This window comes from Poecilia latipinna, unplaced genomic scaffold (genome assembly GCF_001443285.1).
Source record: "Poecilia latipinna isolate Pla-1442-1.1 unplaced genomic scaffold, P_latipinna-1.0 Scaffold2047, whole genome shotgun sequence".
NCBI classification, from domain to species: Eukaryota; Metazoa; Chordata; class Actinopteri; order Cyprinodontiformes; family Poeciliidae; genus Poecilia; species Poecilia latipinna.
In genome coordinates this window covers 182503-204895 of record NW_015114663.1, presented here as the reverse complement: position 1 = coordinate 204895, position 22393 = coordinate 182503, and the positions used below count along the sequence as shown (strand labels likewise).

At 41.1% G+C, this 22393-nt stretch overlaps 1 protein-coding gene across 3 annotated transcripts in view; it reads left to right on the top strand.

The window, feature by feature from the left end:
* Positions 1 to 21295, top strand: part of LOC106935940 (cGMP-dependent protein kinase 1-like) — a 44418-nt gene extending 23123 nt beyond the window's left edge. The window contains exons 3-18 of one of the 3 annotated variants that reach the window (XM_015016678.1): positions 3241 to 3354; positions 7814 to 7919; positions 8191 to 8254; positions 8333 to 8410; positions 8496 to 8590; positions 9163 to 9228; positions 9795 to 9869; positions 14019 to 14115; positions 15567 to 15706; positions 15877 to 15966; positions 17048 to 17189; positions 17385 to 17548; positions 17628 to 17750; positions 17835 to 17897; positions 17970 to 18036; positions 18148 to 21295. In XM_015016678.1, coding sequence (XP_014872164.1) covers positions 3241 to 3354; positions 7814 to 7919; positions 8191 to 8254; positions 8333 to 8410; positions 8496 to 8590; positions 9163 to 9228; positions 9795 to 9869; positions 14019 to 14115; positions 15567 to 15706; positions 15877 to 15966; positions 17048 to 17189; positions 17385 to 17548; positions 17628 to 17750; positions 17835 to 17897; positions 17970 to 18036; positions 18148 to 18246 — 1583 coding nt within the window. In that variant the 3' untranslated portion in view covers positions 18247 to 21295. Of the gene's footprint in view, positions 1 to 3240; positions 3355 to 7813; positions 7920 to 8190; positions 8255 to 8332; positions 8411 to 8495; positions 8591 to 9162; positions 9229 to 9794; positions 9870 to 12537; positions 13890 to 14018; positions 14130 to 15566; positions 15707 to 15876; positions 15967 to 17047; positions 17190 to 17384; positions 17549 to 17627; positions 17751 to 17834; positions 17898 to 17969; positions 18037 to 18147 lie in introns of those variants that run through there. The other 2 variants (XM_015016679.1, XM_015016681.1) reach the window with 2 other exon arrangements.
* The last annotated feature ends 1098 nt before the right edge of the window (positions 21296 to 22393 follow it).

The window sequence follows — 22393 nt, the reverse complement described above, 5'->3', positions numbered from 1 at the left end:
CTGAATCAGATCTTGGAGCACCCGACGAGGGTTCAGCTGCAGCTTGCGATGAATGTGTGTGTATGCGTGTGTGTGTGTGTGTGTGTGTGTGTGTGTGATGCCAAGCAGATAATTTCTTTCCTAGCAGGTAAAAGAAAAAAAAAGAAACAGCTTAGACCATTCCATTTTTCCTTCTTGGAAAAGATCCATAAGTCATCACGTTTTTATCTGAACTGAATCTGCTGTAGAGCGAGAGGAAATCTGCTGCAGCTCTTCTGCAGCAACACAAACAGCCAGACCTTAAACCTCTGTTGTGGCAGAGAGGTGGAGCTCACCGACGGTACAACTGAAGCTTCAGTCGCCATTGCCGGGAGAGATTTCCTCTAACATTCATCTAAAAACATACAACTTGAAGTCTTCCCCTGACTTCCTGTCTTTCTCTTTGATCTGTATTACATTTCAGTAATTCATGTTCCTGGACTTAAAAAGCTTCTGTTCTGAAGTTTAATTCCCATTTTTGAAAAGTTTTCTGATTAAATGCTCTTCAGCAATTATAGTTGATACATTATATGAAAGACCCACTTCCTAAACTAAACAGACTAAACACAGTCTTGTCACTATGTTTGCATCTGTTGCTACTGCTGCAGCCCAGTTTTACTCAGAACTACAAAATTCCAACTTTATAGTTGGAAAAAGAAAAATCAACTGGAATGCCCTACAAAGTTGCATTTCATAATGAGAAACTGGGACTGCCTCCATATTGAAACTGACTTGCCGTTTCTCGCATGGACAGTAATAAGATGAGTTGGAAGCATCTCAGTTTTACATGAAAGAGTGTGTGTCTAAAATCAGTGTCACACGTAGCACCTGAAACTTTAAACTGAAGAAATAAAAAGTGGGGTTTGATTATGGAAAGTAAAGCTTAAACTGATGTTTTTTATTAAACAAGCAACGCCTACGAGCGCCGCCATGTTGAAATACCGACTTCTTGACTTGAATGTTATCGTCGATGTGGCATCAAAACGCATCTCCGACTTCCGGGGTATCTGGAACGCTCAAACGGTGACTCTTCTTCTTACAAGCCATTATGAGATAGCATTTCTTAGCTGTGACAACAGTGCCCTCCGGTGGAGAAAGAATTAACATTACTGCACCAATGCTAAAAAGATGCTGAAAAACACAAATATAAGAATGGTTTAAAAATACATTTATATCCCCATAATCTATTGAGTCATCATTGCTTTACCCTCAAGTTGTCCGCATTGGGATTGAATAGGTGAAACGTCAAGTATGTAAACTCACATGTCCCTCTCTCAGATGGAGCTCCTTCCTCTGGGGGATCCCAAGAAATCAGAGTGGTTTTACAGTCTGGGTCTGTACTGGGATCTCCTCTTTGAGAGCCAACATCTAGAAAGCATCCATAGGGAGGATTTTTTTTAATTTTTTTATCAAATTAATCATGGCTGACTGCTTTTGAAGTGGAGGAGAAGCAATTCTGCTCTCCTTGACGGAGCTCCTCTTCTTATCCCCAAGGCAGAATTCAGTCTTCATTAAAGGGGGAGTTAATTTCACCTACTTGTTTCCTGGATCTGGTTCTTCAAGTCATAATCCATATCTTAGAACCATAGGGGATGGTTGAAACGCAAATGGGACAGTAATACTCAGGACCTTATTTTCCAGCTCAGCTTTTTCTTGATAATAGATGATAGACCTTGACAGGCTGGCGCAACACCCTCATTATTGCAAATGGAGTCTTATACGTCTTTTCATCTCTGGCTCCATCCTGCCATCAGTCAGGAACACCAGGATACTGCATGAGGCAGAGACTCACCTCCGACCTCCTTCCAGATCCCAGGTCTCAGACTTAATGGCGCACCATAAATCCAGTCAGTCGAAATATTAACAGACAACTATGACTTTCAAGTAACAAATAAAAATACCAAGTTTGGTTCACAATTTCTCTATCAATTTAGCTCTGCTTCCCCGTCTTCCTGTAAGTATGAGTGTTAATCTTCTGTGAGATGTTCTGCTGATCAGTTGGTAGTTTGATTTATCGATTGTGTCCACTGGCGTTGTGTCAGTTAATGTCAAAGGGAGACGATTAAACACAAACGCACTCCGTCTTAAGGTTACGTCAGGTCCCTGAATGTTGCTTAACACACCTCCAGTTCACAGAGAGGACCACATCATGCAGGTGCGTTTGTGTTGTTGATTGCCCTGACATTTCCGTTCCCAGCTGCATTAATCCGTCTTCATTAGTGTCAGTCGGAAACGCCAGAGTCCAAATGCCAAGCACCCTGTGTCATACAAAGAAAAGTGACACACGGATATGAAAATCTCTGGGCTGAAAGCGTTCTCACCTAAACGTACTAAGACTTTTGATTGGAAGGCACTTAAGTCAATCAGATCAGCACATATTGTGGCGACAGAGTGGAGTCAGTTGTGTCTAAACTAAATATTCAGGTTGGAGAGGGAAACATTCAGTTGGACAAACAAAGACTTCAACGCTTACACTACAGATATAGCTTCTAGGACAGGGGTCCTCAAATCCAGTCCTTAAAGGCTTAAAATCTCTGCACCAAATAAAAGTAAAGCAATGATTTTCTTTGCCCTTAAGGACTAGATTTGAGGGCTGGCATTCTATAACTTTTAGATATGTAGCTGGTTCAAAAGATCAGATTCAAATGGCTGTATTAGCTCCTCAGTTCAGTCAAGTTTTTTCAAAGTCCTGCTAATGACCTCATCAATTGACTCAGCTGAGAGTCATCTAAAAGTTGCAGGACACTGGACCTTGAGGAAGTGCCCCTATTCTGGGGGTTGTTACTGAAAGTCACTGATGCCTATCCATTGTAGGACACTTACAGAGATGGAAGTTACTCGGCTAAAGAAAAAAGCTTTTATGGCCTGAGAAGGTAGATTTGTCATCAACCGTGACCTTAACTTTTGCTGTTAACTAAAGTGCTTAAGTTTTGTTTTTCTTTTGGTTCTGACAAAGTTACTGAGAGGAATTTGTATTGGTTTGTTGACTCTGTATGAGTTACGATTCCAGAGAAAAATGCTGTGCTTAATCCATCAACCTGCAGCTAATTCTAGTTTTGACCATGAACGCTCATCCCTCCTTGTAACTCTTCACGAGAACGAGGAAGCTTCTGCATGCTGACTTGACACCGACAAATACCAAAGGTCTATATTTCCCATGATGCGTCTGGGCAGAAGTGCTTCTTTGACAGTGACAGATTGTCTTCTGTGTGTCTGACCCAGAGGGGAAGGTGGAGGTGACCAAAGAGGGGATGAAGCTGTGCACGATGGGACCGGGGAAAGTTTTCGGAGAGCTGGCTATCCTCTACAATTGCACCCGGACCGCCACGGTCAGGAGTAAGTATGCTGTTGGAGATCAACCGGAACAACATTGTAAAAAAAAAAAAAAAAAAATCTACTGATCTACGTCTCAATTCTTGCTGCTGTTCTTCTCTGAGAAAATCAGCAGAGAGATCACATGGAAGAAAAAAGCACCTGATCACATCTGTGTAATTCATGTCGCACGACCCGAAACAGGGGGAAAAGAAACAGAATTGAAAATGGAAGTGATCCCCCGGTGTTGTTTTCTTGCTACGCTGAAACCAGCTGACAGTCAACTGTTGTTGATTAAATTAGCTGTTTGCCTGGGTATCACGAACAACATCTCTGCAGGAGGTTAAACTGAAACGACGCGCGAGGATCGCTCTTTCCAGCTCTGTAGGCTTAAATTTAAACTTCCAATTTGTAGCGTTGGCCTCAGACTGACTACTGAGGCGGCAGATGGTAGGGTTCCTCTGCGTTCTTCTGGGATTCGATTTGATTCTCTTCCTGATAAGGAGAGAATCCAAAGAAACAGTTTAGAGACTCTGATAGAGTTGGCAGCATTGAGCTGATATGACTCTAACCAATGTTTCTGAGTTAAAAAAAAAAAAAAAAAACCTGAAATATTGCTGTTGGAATCAGCTTCCCTGCTGGTGTTTTCTTCACCAACGCGAAGCCGGAAGAGTCGGGCTTCCAGAGGGAGCTGATCAGAGTTCAGCTGAAGAAACGAATCTGAACACCATCCGACAGCACCGCCGTGTCTAAGTGTGCACGTCCAACTTCCTGTCAGCTCTTCCTGGTGGAACGATCGCTAAGCAGCTGTTGCCAAGCAACACCATCCGGTCCGGCCAACCCGTTTTGGCACCTGTGCGTCTCTTGGCAACAGGGCTGGGTTCCACATGATTTGTTTGCATTTTCAGATGCTTTCTGCTTGTTTCTCACATTAACACGTTGAGCCCGCTGCATTAAATCGCCTCTGTTTCATTTCATAACACGGCTCTGAATATTCAGTTTCATGATCAGATCTGATTATGCTTCAGCCCTACTGCGCTGACTCAAACCTCAACAAATTATTCTTCTACGTGTTTGAGCCTCCGTCTGGTCTATTCTGGGGGTTTTCAAACTTTGTATCTTTTTTTTTGTCTAAATATAAAACTGGCAGAGATGAAAAGATGCCAACAGCTCTACTTAGCCCATCTGAGATCACTGCGCAAATGTCCAAATCTTTGCTTATGGGGTCTTTCTGCGTGGAGTTTGCATCTTCTCTCCATGTATGCGTGGGTCCTCTCCAGGTACACCAGCTTCCCTCTAAAGTCCAAATCTACATTACTCAGAATGGAAGAAAACTCAGCTCAGACAGAGAGATTTCAGAGAAGGAGACAAATTAGCCAACTGGTTTTATTTGCAAGTCATAAAACATTTGGAAACCTTTGTGTGAGGGAAAAAATTGAAAAAATGTTGCGGGGATTAACAGTGGTGTTAATTGCCGAAATCGAGATCAGTTTATTACACATCATGTCTCACACGGCTGCTGCTGAAACTCTTGTGTTTTACAATGATGTCGCAGAGTGATGCATCACTCTCAGAGACTGTCTCTGATTGAGCTCAGAAGGTTTCTTTCCTCGATCTTCGCCAGAGATCTTCACATGGTGTTGCAACCATCAAGGCAATGAGCCAATTAAGTCAGAAACAAAACCTCAAAAAAATCGTGATCGCTCTAAGTTGCCCCTAATTATGAGTTTACTTAGGTGTGAATTTGTGTGTCTATTGGTTGATTTGTCTGTCTCTGTGTTGTCCTTTGTTGGACCAGTGACCTATCCAGGATGTACCCCACCTCTCGCCCAAAAGACCACTGGAGATAAGCGCCATCCCTCTAGCCCACATGACCCTGCAACGGTATGTGGGTATAGTCAATGGGTCAGTGGATTGATCTGTGGAACCGACCACTTGGTGTTTGGGTCTAAACCTCAGGTTCGGGGAGCTTTGCTGGGAAGAATCCAAGAAAAGGGAGACACTGTTGTGCATCAGTTTGCATTGTTTCTTTCACAGTTTTCTATAAATATGAAATGGAAGTCAAAATTATTCACACAGACTTAGATTTGAAGTAGTTTGAAGATCTTTTATTTTACAAACAAGTTCCTTATGTTTGAAGGGAATAACATTTTTGGAGCAGTCCGTCCAGAATTAAAGGCTCTCGAATAAATAATCATCATTCCATTGAAAACAAAAGGCTTAATTGCTGTACTGCCAATAGATTTTTCTACTGGTTATATATGAAACAGCATATGTATTGTTTCTGGACATGGTACAGTGCTTTCACTTGGTGAGTTGGTCCAACTAGACATGGATTCAGAAAATCCACCAGTATATCCAGGAGCATCATCAGAATCCGACATCCTTCAAAGCATCCAGAAGGTTTTAGAAGCTCTAAAAAAAAATAAAAAATAAAAAAAACATGATCTGAGTTTGATATTCCTGTTTACGTTTTTTACACAATTATTTCCAGGTTCCAGTTGTAAAGTGTTTTTTTATTAAAAGCAAAAATGCATTTACGGCTTTCAGAAAATAATTTTAATGTCTATTTGAGCTCTTACCCACAGAAACCTCCTCACTTAGCGCCCACATGTCCGCACAGCGTTTATTTATATCCCAGCTGAGCTTCTCTTCCCCTCACACTCGCTCCCATTGCGATAAACACACAGAGACACAGTTTGGGTTCTACACACAAACGTTGTGCTTTCTGGACCTCCACACACACAAAATCACACTCACTTAACCTCTGAATGTGATCATTTACTCTCCATCCTGCAGCCTGGAGGCCTCACAGTGACAGGGAAGCAGAGAACCATCCTCACTGCTGTGGCTGACGGAAGTAAATGTGTTGGTGTTCTCTAAAAAAACAAACAAACAAAAAACAGTCTCTCTCACACAAACATCATTAAAGTGCAGGAAGTTTCTGAGTTCCTGTGTCTCCACAGTAACTGCCTGCAACTTTAGGCAGAGGCATTGTAACCATGGCACCCAGGTCTGTCAGTGGACTTGTTGAGGATTATGGGATGTAATAAGTTTTGGCTCACCTTTTGTGAATTTGTGAGCACTTTCCTTCAGTTCCTAAGCCTGGAGTTGTCTTTGTCCCTTGCTTTCAAGTTTTCCTATTTTATACTCACTCTTTTTCTTTTATTCATCCCACTAAATCACTATCAGTTCATTTGCTCCATTCACTCCAGTTACATTTATTCTCTGTTCTTCGTTTCATCTTTACATTCGTATCTACTTTTCCATCCGTCCTCCACGTCTTTCTGTCTTTCCTTCTCTCCTTCTCGTTTGAGTCAAGTTTTGATGTTTCCCTCAGAGATTTCCGAGATGAAGGACGCTGTGGCACAATCTGAAACGACCACAGATTCCTCAGGAGGATGAAGATTCTGCTGTGGCTCGGTCACAGTTATTTCCCGACCCCCTGTTCCTCGGTTCCGGTTGTGCGGGGAATTGAACCAAGCATCACCGTTGGAGCAGAGCCCTCAGAGAAATCTGATCCTCTCTGTCACAGACAGGTGTCAGAGGGTTTTTCTGGTGATTTTGGTTTTATTCAGACAAAGCTCTGTAAGTTTGACTCCGCAGAGATTGGTCCGTGTTCAAGGGCTTCGGACTGACTTGGTCAGGCTGCAACTCATCGTGGAGTTCAGGCTCAGATCGCAGAAAGAAACCATCTGATCTCTTATTGTTTTAAAGCATCACTTCAGTAGCAAAGTGAGACATTATGTGGAATAAACTGATGTCAGTTTCAGGAATCGACATCATTTTAACACGTTGAAGTATTCTCAACCTTTTTTTCCCCCCGAAAATTTCTAGTTATTTTATGACTTGAAAATAAAATCCATGTGGTTAGTCAGGCAACTCCATCAGTGATGAATTTGACTTCCCTGTTGCAGCATTTCTCAGTCTCGGCTGAGGTTTCTAACGTAGGTTTGATGAGTTTCGGCAGATCTCAGACGGAAGATGTCACCAGGAGCCTGAAATATGGCCTCCACCACCAAAAAAATAAATACTACCTGATGTTCACAGACGTGTTAAATAGGCTGAGCGATGTGAAACCAAGGTCCGGTGTTTGTTCGTTACATAAAAAAAAAAGCCCCCTGCTGTTAAACAGACTAAAATTTGTTACTAGGCAACAACATCAACTCGGTGCTCACAGTATAAAAGTAGCCCAGATCACATTAAAGTTTGTCTGTTGGTCACAAACAGATTACACCTGGGCTGCAGATTTGAACATCTGACACACACACACAAACACACGCACACACACAGAGAAAAGAGTGTGGTTTCCATGACAACCTGTGCATGTTTTGTGCACGCACATCGTGGCACGATTTCAGGTCTCATCTGATGCTAACGCACAGTTTAAAGATGAACATGAAAGCCCACGTGCACACAACTCTGAGTACGTACATGCAGAACCAGCAGCTCTGTGTTTCAGCTCTCATTGTGTGTTTTTCAGCTCTGATCCATGTGAAGCTGTGGGCCATCGACCGGCAGTGCTTTCAGACCATCATGATGAGAACCGGACTCATCAAACACTCTGAGTACATGGACTTCCTGAAGAGGTGATTGACTTAAGAGATGCATGATCTCATCAACACGCGTACAGATAAAGTCAGTGGCTCCAGAACCAGTTTCAAATTTCTCCAAAGCAAAACCTTCCCCTTGTGTAGATGCAGCGGCTGATAGTCCAGACTCCTTTAGAAAATGTCTTTAATATTTAAAATTTTTCAGTGAGCATTCAGAAACCACAAACACCAACTGAAGCAACGCAAACACTTCAAATGCAGAATTTGCGATTTAAGATCAATTAAGAATGAATTTCTCTCTGCGCAGCGTTCCAACCTTCCAGGGTCTTCCAGAGGAAACCCTCAGTAAGCTGGCGGACGTCATGGAGGAGGTGAGTCCGTCATCTTACTCACCGTCTCTCCTTCGTCTGCTGCGAATCGTCCAATCAGACAGCTTACTCTGTGTCCAGACTCACTATGACGACGGAGAGTACATCATCCGACAGGGAGCACGAGGAGACACCTTCTTCATCATCAGCAAGGGGAAGGTTCGGCCGCTCTCCTCTTATTAAATGACTGTGACATCATCATTTATGTTAAGAAAACCTGCTGATTAGTCACTCTTCCTGGTAGGTGAATGTGACTAAGGGGGATTCAGCCAATCAGGAGGCCATTCATCTGAGGGAGCTTGGAAGAGGGGACTGGTTTGGAGAGCGAGCGCTGCAGGGGTAAGACCATGTTGCCCTAGACAACCAATGTCACTCCACCTTTCAGCTCCATCAAGTCATCCAAGCATCCTTCCCTACAATGAACCGTTCAAACACCTCCGTGTCTGTCCGTCAGCCCATTGGACGCAACTTCTTCTTAAGAGTTTGATGGACAGCTCGCTCCCTGGCTTCATGTCCATGTGCACGAGGCGCTGCACAGTTTTCAGAATTTCTTTTACATACGCCTTTTCCACTTTTGCTCCATTTTTGTTTTCGAAGTTTGCATAAGTTTGAAAACAAAGACGTTTGAAGTCGATGAAAAGGTTTGTCGTGACAGAATATTTTGAAAATTGTGATTTTTGAAAAATTTTTGAACATATTTGAATTGATCTCAGACCGTCTACTTAAAGCGAGAACTTTATGAGTAGTTACAGACTCTCCAGTGCTCTGAATACAGTTATCTGCTAGGCTGGTGGTTTAATCCCCAATAATGCTGTAAATATGTGTGTGTGTGTGTGTGTGTGTGTGTGTGTGTGTGTGTGTGTGTGTGTGTGTGTGTGTGTGTGTGTGTGTGTGTGTGTGTGTGTTTACAGGGAAGATGTGAGAACAGCCAACGTGATCGCTGTTGAGCCTGTCACCTGCCTGGTTATCGACAGAGAGTGAGTGTTCTCCGTAGTTTCAGAACCAAACAGACCTGGACACAAAGTCCGTCTGCCCCGGGTTCAGATTAGTCTTTTCAAGATCCCCCTTTAAAGCTGACCATTTTCCAAACATTGCATTTTAACAGTGGATCTGGTGCATCTTTCTTAAGTCGATACTGCCCTCTGCTGGCTTTCAGGCCAAACGACATGTACTAACTACTACAAATAAGTAATAAAACCTGTCTGGATTGTTCTGGAGCTTGTGGTCCTCCTCACATTTCTCCAGTGGCTCCTCACTGCTACCTAAAACCAATCTGAGTCCTTGCAGAGGGAGTTATAAATCTTCAACAGCTGTTAAAACTCAGTCTTACACATTGAATTTCCTTTTCCACTGCTGAGGTCCTCTCAGGAATGTTGTGTGGTTCAAGGCAGAGTTAGTCCTTTAAGAGCAACACTAATCTAACCTCACTGACTTCAGCTTTACCGGGGCTCTGTCCTGCAAGCATGTCTCTGAAATGGACCGAACATCATGGTGGTTCTCAGATTATTGAAATTAATATATTTTTTTCTCTTTCTCTCTTCAGCTCATTCAAGCACCTGATTGGTGGACTGGACGACGTTTCAAATAAAGTCTACGAGGACGCTGAAGCCAAAGCCAAGTATGTCCGTCAGACAGTGACGGGTCTACAGCGTTATCAGGAAGTTTTCACTCTGCTTTCTAAAAAAAACCCAAAAAACTCTTGATGAAGCATCACATTTTATTTAGTTTCATCACTACACCAGATCTCTCCCTAAACAACTCTGTTGTGTTGGTGTGAAGATGATCCCCTCGTTAAACTGTCTCCAGCTGTACGTTAATCCCTAATCGGGGCGCTCATGTGAACTTTCATAAGTGAAGTGGGCATTGAGAAACTACAGGGGGCAAACCAAGCCAGGGGGCTTGTTACACAGCGATACACATAAAATTAGCATTGAATCGAACACAACCTGCATCGAAAACACACCTCCAATACTGTTATTAATAAACAACCCAGATCTGGTGGGCAAATCAACAACAATTCTCATCTTTTTTCACCTTAAATTAATTAACCACTTAATCCCACAGACTGTCTGCCACCATTACATCAAACCCTCGAGCTGCTGTCTGTCAAGGGTCGACCGTTATGTGGGTGTCACTGCTAGCTGAAAAACAGAATAGAAAACAATAAAAAACACCTCGACTATCGAGGTTAAGAAATAGATCCATAACAGGTGGATGCTTTTGTATTCAGTAGGCTTGATTATTGTATTGGCGTGTTTACTACTGAACAATATAAAAAAAAAAAAAATGGTGTTAGAGTTCTGACCAACATCCGAATCAATTAACATATCCAGACATACCTGTTAATACCTACCTTGACCCCATTTTTTGAAAAATAAAACTGTTCTTCATGCTTGTTTTGAATTAGAAAGCGTCTGCTTAGGCTTTTTTTCAGGTAAAGCTAAATATTTAGAAAGCCTTCATGTCAATAAATCTGTACAGCAGATGGAATATAATTCAGTCTGACTTCTACCAGGTGGAGGAAGAACCGCTATCGGAGGCGTTTGTGGACCGGGGACACTCGTCCAATCAGGGTTCAGCTGCTGCTGTAAACAAGCAGATTCTACAGTGACGGTCAGGAGTCAACTGACTCCCAGTCATGTGACTCTGTGCAGCTGGACGCTCTCGTGTTTCCTCTTATGGTATAGATTTAATAAGGCACACACTCGCAAACTTGGACTGTTCAACTGTTGCGCACGGCTGTCGCCGTGGCAACGGTAAACGGAAAACAGAGAGGTTGCAACCTGAGTGTGCGTTTGCCCTTCCGGCGCTCTGCTCTAAGCCGAACTCTGTTCCATACAGTGATCTGAATTTGGTTTGGGTTACTTCTGTTGATCCGAGCCGACGGAAAGACCCACAGACATGAAGGGAGAGTTTGTGTTCGTCTTTGGTGGGATTTGTTCTGCAGTTACACTATCTACTAACTGCAGGGAAAAAGCGTTCAATATGCAAATATGCCAAATTTATGTGAGAGTTGTTCTTTTTTTTTTTTTTTTTTTTTTTTTTTTTTTTTTTTTTTTAGGATTACTGCAAACAATTTCACACGGAGCTTGATAAGAACATGAAAGAATAAAACTACAGAAACAACGCTAAATCTCCTGGTGCTGTATTTTGATATTAAATCTCTCCCCTTTGTTTAAGCTTTTTGAAGCCGCTTGTTTTACTCTGATTTATCCTTGTGTGTCCTTCGTGTGCTGTGAAGTCCAAATCCCTTTCTTACCACCACCAACTAATTTTAGACCGTTCAAGTGTTTGCCAACAGCAGCTACTGTTTCTGCAGAAATCCGAATCCAGTGCTTGCAGGAAGTGATCTGGTCCTGCATGTACAACTAAAGAGGGTTCAGTTCAGACGTGAAAACATGGGGAACATTGTTCCCAAAAGATACGTAATGATTCCATTAGTCTCTTTCATTCTTCTGTAAAACTTCCAAGAGGTCCCAGCACGCTGTTTACATTAGTTTCGGGTTTGGACATTGACTAGACCCCATGGTTCTCAATGCCAGGCCTCATGTTTTAGGTGCTTCCCTTTTGCCACACACCTGGCTTTAATAAGTGGGTGATTAACAGGCTTCTGCACCACTTGATGGCATGCAGAGAAGGCCATGCAGTCATTTTAATCAGGTGTTCTAAAACAGAGACACGTCTAACATATAAAGGGCTGTAGTCCCCCGAAGTCTGGAACTGAGAAAACCTGGACCAGATCATTGCAATATGTTGATTCTGTTTTTGTTTGGCTATTCTGCCGTAGTTGCTGTATTTGGGATCGTCGTCCAGTTGACGTCCAAGTGTGGGCAAGGTTCACGTTTCAGACAGTCTCACATTTGACTCTAGAATTGTTTGGTTGTGGTTCTTGGTCAATTCAACAATAGGAAAAGGTAGAAAAAAGCCCATTCATTACACCTCAACCAGCACTATCTAGGGTTTTCTATAAATATGGTTCTATGCATTGTGGCCAAAGCTCTCTACTTTGATCTCATCTGTCCAAAGGACGTTGCACCTTGAGTCTCGCGCTTCATTCAAGTACAGCAAGGAAAGTTACTTACTCAACAATTTCATACAAGTTTTAGTTGTTAAGTCTTTCTCTGATTGTCCTGTCATACATTTCAACAGTTAAAATGCTGACAAAGTATTGCACTCTCTAATCCAAGAAATGTGCTGGGATGTCGACTCGACAGAAAATGTAAAGAATCTTCTTTTTATTTTATTCTGAACAAATCATGTGCTGTTGATTGTTTGCGGCCAGATTATATGATCTGTTGAGAACCAGGTGACCTGATTTCGTGGCTTGGTTCGATTCAGATATAGAGCTTTGGCTTAAACCCTTTTTGACCCTCACGTGCAAAGGGATTAGAGCTGCCATTGTGACAAAATATTTTTTGTTGTTTGTCAGCTCGTAGCGAGTTATTCTGGGAAGACATGGCGATGCTGGAACACAACGCTTACAGTTATTGGCCTGGTTAAAGTCGGAGTCCAGAGGATTAACAGCCCTAAGTTATGTCAGGTGTATAACACCTGTGGTGCATGCAAACATAAAAGAGCCTCGTTCACACTGAAGGCAGGAACAAACACGACTCCACAGCTGATCCATGGATACGGAAACGCACAGCAAGCTGTGAGGGCCTCTGATAATCCCAGAAGAAGAAACCTGGGTGTCCTCTAGTTTTCAGGTTGGGACAGTCTGTGCTGCAGCCTCCTGTCACTCAGCCAGCCTCCTCAATGACTGACCTTCCTTTAGCGGGTGAACCTCTGAGCAATGTTTCCACCTCCTAAAAATACCCGTTAGCAGCAGCAACTCCCACCACTCAGGTCGCCGTGTCAGTAGCTGTTCCAGCCTGGAGGATTCAGCCGCTGCAGACCTGAGGCTCATTTTGACCAAAACCTCTTAGAGTCATTCCTCAGTTTGGGTTACAGTCCTTAAAGCGTCCTCGGTTTAACTGCTCCGCTTCAGACCTTCTTGTTCTCTTCGTATCAGTCAGAGAAACAAAAAAAGTGATTTTCTTGGAGGTGATGCTGTTCTCAGTCTCTCCTGGATTCTGACAGCAGTTCCTTCAGGACCAGCCGCTTTCTCTATCTTGATGCACAAACCTCTGGAGGACCCGGCAACCTCACCGCTGCGCCGGTACCTCCACAGCAGAACCCTGCTGATCCACTGCTGCCATCGGCACTACCCGCACCATGTAAACTGGACGTGGAGCTCATCGTTTGAGACGGCTCTGTTGCAGACGCTCTGCCGAACGTTCTCGTGAGGTTCCAGATTTTGCTCCGGTTCTCTGTCTTAGCGTTTTTACATGAGAACTTTTTTTTTTCTTTCGTAGAATAACGACTGAAACATCAGTGCATTGAGTTCCATTCATAAATATTCATCGACCGATTAAAGGCGGATTCACCCTCCAGGTTCAGGAAGAAATAGTTTTTTCCTTATTCCGACCTTATTCAAAATTGTTTCGGAGATGAGAGAGTTGCTTCCCGTCCCAGTGAGGCGGCAGCGGGAACGTCTCCCCAGTCTTCCTTCTACCCCCTCTCACTCCTTCCCCATCACTTCCTTCTCCATCCAGACTTCCAAGAAGTTTCCATTTTTCCACGTGGTAAAATGCTGCAGGTAGGATAGAAGGGTATTTGATTGACTGGAAAGGGTTTTATCCACTTGTATTCTCCATTGCAATTAGCCTTTTTATAAAAAAAAAAAAAAAGATATTCCCACCACATGATCGTGTGTTTACCTTTTCAGGTACGAAGCCGAGAACGCCTTCTTCTCCAGCCTAAAGCTCAATGACTTCAACATCATTGATACTCTGGGAGTTGGAGGCTTTGGAAGAGTTGAGCTGGTACGTCTTGATCTGTACGTGTTCTCCTACTTAATGCCAATGATTCTCGGGAGCTCAGAGGTGTTTATGGTCTTAAACAAATGTGTTGAGAGGTCGACATCCATCCATTGCTCCATTGGCCATTGTACATCCTGGCCAGTTCGGAGGTCAGTGTTCTAACAGAACAATGAACCAGAAACTATCTGTTCCACACCAGTTTCTGAACAGCAATGAACAAGTTTCAGACAAGGAACCAGTGTAAACTTTGATACCAGTTCCGGACCGTTTAATTATTTGTTGAGTCATTTTTAAACTGTTTCATTGTCACTGTGTGATAGCAAAGTGTCAGCATCTGTAACTGGAAACCAGTCCAAATGTGGCTGAGGGGGTCATACACCTGCAATCCTGGACCAAAACAGGCTCAGGGATGTTCTGGGTTGGGTTGAGGGAAGCGGAGAGGATGGAGGGATGAGGCATTTGACGCACTGCGGCTCAAGGAGTTAGGTTTCTCTAGGACAGGAGGCGGGGCTGGAGGTGACTGTTGGTTAAAGGGAAAGCCCTGCTGCGGGTTTGCCCAAAAACAGATTAGATTCCAGGCTTGGCGGTTGGGGGGGTCCTCCTCAAGTATTTTTAGTCATTCAGAGTGTAAGAAGGTGAACTCTGACCTCCAGACTCCCTGTCTGACCCAAATGGATTGCTAATGACATCATCGTAACTGAAAATCTGACTCTGCAGGTCCCCTTACTCCCTTTACATCAACATGGACTTAAATCTTCTAGAAATATTTCTGTTTGAGCTCTTTTCTGTCATCACAATATATTTTTTAGATATAAACAACAATAATAAAATACTTTTTATACATCTAGTCAAAACACCACTTTGTCTAATAAAAAAAGAAGACGTTTCCAACATGTCAGTAAAACCAAAGTAAAGCACATAGTTGGATTTGTCTTTGCTGGGAACCTCTGAGTGGAAACCCGGCTCCAGTTCCCAGTGTTTTTCCGCTGGTGCTAGCATGATGGGGCGTCACGGGTTGGGGTTGGAGCTCAGGTGTCCCGAAGTGGAGAATCCGTCCAGGAATAGGAATAGATTGTGTCATGACCTACAAGAAGCACAGCGCGGTGTTTACAGCATGAACACCCCTCAGTAGACCCTGACACCCCTCAAGCACATTTCCTGAGTTTTTAACTTTAGAATGCTTAAAAAGTTTCTAAAATAAGCGACTACATAATCGAAAAGGATAGCTTAAAGAAAGCAGGCCACATTCAACCAGAAGTGGAAATCAGAAAAGAACCACATGCAGGCAAAGCAAATAGGTGTTCAGCTGGTCATTTTCGGACATTGCACAAAGCGATAAATAAAACACATACGAGCTCTCTCTGCAGGTTGGGAGTTGTGCTGTGACGTCACAGTGCAAATGTTGTGTAGTAATCGATCTTTCTTGCCCTGCTGTGTATCCTGTCTTTGTTTAGGTGCAGCTGAAGAACGAGGAGGCGAAAACGTTCGCCATGAAGATCCTGAAGAAGCGTCACATCGTGGACACGAGGCAGCAGGAGCACATCCGTGCAGAGAAACACATCATGACCGAGGCACACTCGGACTTCATTGTCAGGTCAGAGAACTGTGCGTTTTTATGTCTCATAAAATAATAAATGTAAAAAAAAAAAATAAAAATAAAAATATAAAGGTGCCAGTAAAGCATACTAGCCTTTAATTTGTCCTGATGTAAGTAAATTTGCAGACATGTCGGGTTCCCTCTGTGACTTTATTCTTGGTGTTCAGGTTGTACCGGACGTTTAAAGACAGTAAATATTTATACATGTTGCTGGAGGCGTGTCTGGGTGGAGAGCTGTGGACCATACTGAGAGACAGGTATGATACCTGTCACCAAGATGATACCTGACCGACTAAAGATTTCTTTAACTTTGCTGTCATCACAATTATTGCTCGCTAATTAAAGTAAATTATTTATTACTTCTTTACTATAACATCATTCACCTATTCATGTCAAGAATATGTTCTCTGACGCTTTTGTAATATTACATAATGTATAATTATTATTTGAGAGTGTATTAGATTGTTTTTCAGTATTAATATCTGTATTAGATTAGTTTAGCTTATTTACAATTACTCTATGAATTACAGAACAAATTTGGGAAAAAATAATTATGTAATTTTTTAAAAATAAAATTACGATTCATAGTGAAAATGTATATTTGAAATCCTTTTTTTTTTTTTTTTTTTTTGCTAAGTTTACAGTGGATCCCAATATTCATTGGGACCACAACAGCTTGAAATGAGCTAAAATCCATGAATACTTGAGAATGTTATAAATGCTTATAACTGCATGTTGAATTGATTTAAACACCAAATATACCTTAACATGAATTAATAAGAACAGTAGAAGCCATCTTGTCGCTACCACAGAAGCTAATACATTCTATTTTATCTCTGCTCTAGGAAGTATAACCAAACAGCAGCAAATAAATAAATAATAATTTATTATTTATTTTTAGTACCCCTGAGTTGACTGCTTTGCAAATACTACCCAATAGTATATAACATATTATATTATGTGTTATTTTTGCTTCCCAAACTACATTTTCTTTTGAATATCATATATTCTATATAAAAATCAACAAATATGCAAATATTTCAGCACCTAATTTGGAGAAACATTCCAAATAAAATAAAAAATATCCACAAATAAGTGAATTCATCAGTTCCAAATCGCAAATAGGTAACAAAATGATTACAAATCTAATTTTTTACGTATTTGAATAAACAGAACAAAACGTATTCTTCACATATTGGGTCTGTATTATGCAATCTTATAATTATGTTCATATTTTAAATTAACATTTGAATGTGTATGATGAAGAATTTAACTGGTATGAAAATGTCTCCAAATTCCAAATGCACTGATCATTTTCTGTGTCTCTGTTGGTTGCAGGGGTTCGTTTGATGACTCCACCACTAGGTTCTACACTGGCTGCGTGGTTGAAGCATTCGCTTACTTGCATGCCAAAGGGATCATCTACAGAGACCTGAAACCCGAGAACCTGATCCTGGACAGCCATGGATATGCTAAGCTGGTACGTCCACCGGATCCATGCGGGCTACATGTGACTCATGTTCAAAAAGCTCCAACCGCTTTTGGCGAATGAACCGAATCTGTGAATCTAAAGTTTTGGTGTTCCAAGAAACTCCAATCACATAACTACTGTCAAGGAATAAACTCCTTGACAGTGTCCAACAAAGGAAAAATAAAAAGCACTGTCCTTTTGCAGGTGGATTTTGGTTTTGCAAAGAAGATTGGATTCTGTAAGAAAACATGGACGTTCTGCGGGACGCCGGAATACGTTGCTCCAGAGATCATTTTGAACAAGGGTCACGACGTGTCGGCTGACTACTGGTCTCTGGGGATCCTGATGTATGAGCTGCTGACAGGCAGGTAGGGATTCCCACACCTTAAATAAAAAAAAACTGAAATGACCAGTTCGGAGTCCGACAATGTCCGTTTGCGTCTGCAGTCCTCCGTTCTCAGGTCCAGATCCCATGAAAACGTACAACATCATACTGAGAGGCATTGACATGATTGAGTTCCCCAAGAAGATCACCAAAAATGCCGCCAACCTCATCAAGAAGCTCTGCAGGTAGCATGGACTGTTTCCTAAAACACAATTCACTAATTCTGACTCCAAATCAACTATTTAGTCATGTCTTACTTGTATCTGCAGGGATAGTCCATCGGAGAGACTAGGAAATCTGAAAAATGGAGTGAAGGACATCCAGAAGCACAAGTAAGAGAGCTAAAGTGAGCTAAATGTTTACTTTCGATCGTCTGGAAATGAACTGAATGTTTGTGTGTTCAGGTGGTTCGAAGGATTCAACTGGGAAGGACTGAAGAAAGGAACACTAACTCCACCCATCACACCCAAGGTAGGTTAGGAGAAAATCAAAATCCACTTGGATTGTAACCTTAATGTTCCGAATGAGCCTGTTTTTTGGGAGTTTTTTTTTCCTGGTCTTGAGTTGTACTTTTGCTTCCAGGTGTCCTCTCCAATCGACACCAATAACTTTGACAGTTTTCCAGAAGACACTGACGAGCCTCCGCCCGACGATAACTCAGGATGGGACTATGATTTCTAAACTGAGTCTGCATCTTTGAGACGGTGTTAAAGTTGAAGACCCGCCAGGATGAAGAAGCCAACTGTGGCGGGTTTGTGCTCAATCTGAACTTGGGTCCAAGTGTAAATGGAAGCGCATGGAGAAAGGTTCTCTGGAAGATCGAAGCGATGCAGCGGATCAGCTCTGTTCATTCAAGAAGAGTTGAGCAATGAAGCAGCTCAGCATCCAGAGCTGGGGGTTTACCCTCCGTGGCTTTACTTTCTTGACTCGCTTCTGGTTCTGGGAAGTCGCTGGGCGTGATGAACAGATGAGACAAACAGAGGGCTGCAGATATTTTCTAAGAGTTGTCGTTTAGGCTGCAGAGGGACTCTGAGGGAGTTCTTTCATCACATGGACCTTAGAGGGCTTCTATGAACCCACTTTGTTACTGCAAATGAACTGAACTGGCTGCAAATATAGTGATTCTTGAGTTTGTGTCAAAAAGTGCCAGTTCTTAGCATCTCTTTCAGCTTTTAAAAATCTCACCAGAAAGCTGACAGAGCTTGAATCACCATCTGCTTCCTCTGAAATGCGAAAGATATTAAATCACAATACACCTTCTCACCTGGAGATCTTTTTTTTCTTCTTCTTCTTTTTTTTTTTAATCAACAAGGTTGGGGTTAAAAACAAGGTTTAGCTTGCTTTTCCTGGGAGGTATAATTATTTTTAATTGAGCAGCTCTAACAAAATAAGCAAATAAATGTTTTAAATACTAACATATTTTAATATTATGTGTTTAAATTACAATACTTCAAATATAATTGATTTATTAAATTTAATAAATTGAAAATAAAAAAGATTCAGAACATTTAATTTCTTACTCCCCAGAAATAATTTAAAAAAAATTAGCATTACTCAATCCAAGTAGAATAGAAGTCAGATAGTAGAGGGAAAAAAAACTGTACACTTTATTGATGAGTTTATTTTTTTATATGTATGGCATAAACTGACTGGGTCAGATCTGATTTTATGTCAGTTACAAGAGAGTGAAAATGGTAAAATAATAATAATAGTAATGAAATGATTATGTGAAACTGTTGACCTTACAAAAATGTCTTTCTTCGTCATTGAAAGGTAAATGAACTGAGATCAGAATGGTTTCCCAGGCCTCTTATACTTAAACTTGGTGCATCACAACGTTATTTTGGTAGAATTCTGAAAACTTGCTTTGTTATTAACCTGCCAAAGTCCAACACTGCCCAAAGCCTCAGAGCCCGTTTGTGCATTAGTAAAACAAAGCTGAAGAGTGAGTCCACATTCAGCTCTCTAACTGAGGGCCGGCTTATATACGACGCCTCCAGTGGCAGGAATAACTTCCTTACAGCCACCTTAATGCCTTCAGTCACGACTTCCTTCCTAAAAACTAAAGAAACTTTGAGGATGCAGTACAAGTTTCTGCTCTTTGCAGGTTTTTACACAATTAATCTTTGAGTTGCAGCATGAAACTGATATTAGGTGTCATTTTTGAGTATTCCAACATATACAGGCACTTCCAGGTCTCTGTTCCTCTTCAGGTGGTTGTTTGGGAGGTATGCATGGTCAGTATGTGTTTGAAGCAATCTCTTCTGATAATGCTTGCTCCAGTGGCAGTATCAATAATGTAAATCTTGCTCGTTCTGAAATCTACAGAATTTGACAAACACTCAGTTCCAGACACGCAAAGATCTTCTGTTCGTGAACGAATGTCAAAAATGTCCATGCTGAGCTTGAAACTTTCCACTTGACAGGTGTAATTACAAAAACAGTCAGAGATTATGTTTCTATTAAAGAAAAGAAAACCATAGGTTTGTTCTCAAGCATTTCAGATGCATTGTAGTGTTTGCTACCATCTGGTGGGTAAATGTTGCTATTGTAGTTCTCTAATGGTGCTGCGAAAACTTTAAATTCATAGTTTTTTGCCCGTTGTGCCTAAATGTGATGTGAATTATGTGACAGCAACCAGCCCTCTCACTTTAAACTGAAATGAACTAAACTCTTAGAATCTTTCACTTCAATCTACTCAGTTGGCTGTAGTTTTCACTTTGTGCCACTAGATGTCTATGTTTACAAAACACTGTACCTTTAACTCCTATTGCTTCCTTACACAACTCAAGATTTCTGCTGCAGACTGAAATTAACTCTGAAACTGATGACAAATATTGATGATAAGGTTTGCTCTCTCTCTGATCAGTCAGTTCCTGATTCATCCACTAAATACAGGTTTGTTTGTTTTGTTTTTAAAAAGTCAAACGCAATCCCACCTCAAATCAGACGAGGATTAAATGTCAACTTTCTTCATTAAGCCTAAGATCACGGTTGAAAAAGCCGTGGCCGCAGCAAAATAAGCGATGACATGCAGGAGCTTTGCATGCTAACAAAGTTTATGTGAAATAGTTTCAACAATTGTGCAATTTTGATGTTCCATTCCTCAAATGAGGATATCTGATCTCTGTATTTTGTGCCGTTTTTAAAAGAGTGAACACCTGTATGTATTTTGTATGAAGCTTTTGTATCATCAGTCAGACTTTACTGCAATATTTTTGTAAAACAATCAGTGTGGCGTGATGTCTCTGCATGACGACAGTGGTAACGGTGTGCGGTTTGCACCAGCAGAGGGCATGGTAGAGCTCAATCGGTAACAATCAAAAATGATATGACTTTTATTTTTTTCAGAAAAGTCAAATATAAAGATAGGCTCCTTTTATGTGTTTTCAGTCAGCCAGCATGAGGCTTTAGAGGCACTGATACGATAAAACCCCTGTGTTTCTCAATGTCAGTGAGGTCATGTTGGAACATTAAAGTTTAGTTTTGGACCACAAGGGGAAAAAATGTATATTTAAGTGATGCTATTTTGTGTTTATTGGTGATTTATTTGTATATTAAGAAAGATGTTACTATAGTTTCTATATATTTAATATTTATGTTACAATTGTAGCTGAAGAAACTTTCTGCTTTCACGTCCAGATAACCTTTCTGAGTCTGACTGTTAGAAATCTGAATGCCAAGCTCTATGGATGTGTTTGAAAAATAAAAGGTTCCAGAATAAACTGAAGCGAATTCTTATTTCTCAACAAAGTCAAATCATATTCATATGATTCATATTAACAAGTGAAAAGAAAACAGTTAAATCTGCTGCATTTAAATGTCGAGTGAAGCTTCACTGACATAAGATAGCAATTTATTTCACCCATTTATTTATTTATTTAATTTTGGCAGAAATGGCTATAACAGAGATGGCGTAGTTACTTTGAAAAAGTAACTTTAACTTAGTTAGATTACTGATTACTTGATTGGGAAAGTAACTAAGTTACATTAAAAGTAGCTTTTTTAGTTACTTTCAGCAGCTGCTAACAACAACGCTCTGCCACCTGTGAAAATTATATTGATCTTTGCCAATATTGAATTGCAAGTTATTTTATAATGGTAATATCACTGCCCCCCATTAGTGCGCTGCCTTGCAGGGCAAGAATTTTAGCTTTTTTTTTTTTTATTGATTAACTATGTTTAGTATACTGAATGGAGCAAGTCAAAGTAAGACAACGCACTAGTGATACCACATATGCTACTGGCAGAATTAAGGCTAACATTAGCATTTTGGCTAATTTTAGCTTATACACTAATTTTAGCACACTGAATGGAATAAGTTCATGTTAGTCAACATGGTTGTAATTCTTCACATAGTAATGAGTACATGTTAGCTAATGGTAGCACTGCTGCTAATTTTTAGCAACCCCTGACTTGGATCCAGGCACTCTTTGGCAGGCCCTGTTTAAATTTCTTAAGCAATTTTCTAGTATTACTTTTTATTAATTTGGTGCTAAGCAGGGCCGTGCAGAGACCACTAAAGGGGCAGGTGCCCAAAAAAAAAAAAGAAAAAAGGGCACATCTAAACGCATTCTAGGACAGAATATTAACAAAGCCACACAGCTTTCAGAGTTTAATAAGCAATGATAATTTACAAAATTGTGAGATATACAATCGAAGCTAAGGAAAATCTCTATATAGAGCATACAAGATATTTTATTAGTAATTTCTTTCTGCAGGTCTATTTTGTTATAAGAAAGTATTGCCATATTCAAACCCACAATTTAGCAGGATATGTAAATCAGAGCTAAACCACCAGACATATTTTGTCTTTACAGAACTAAAC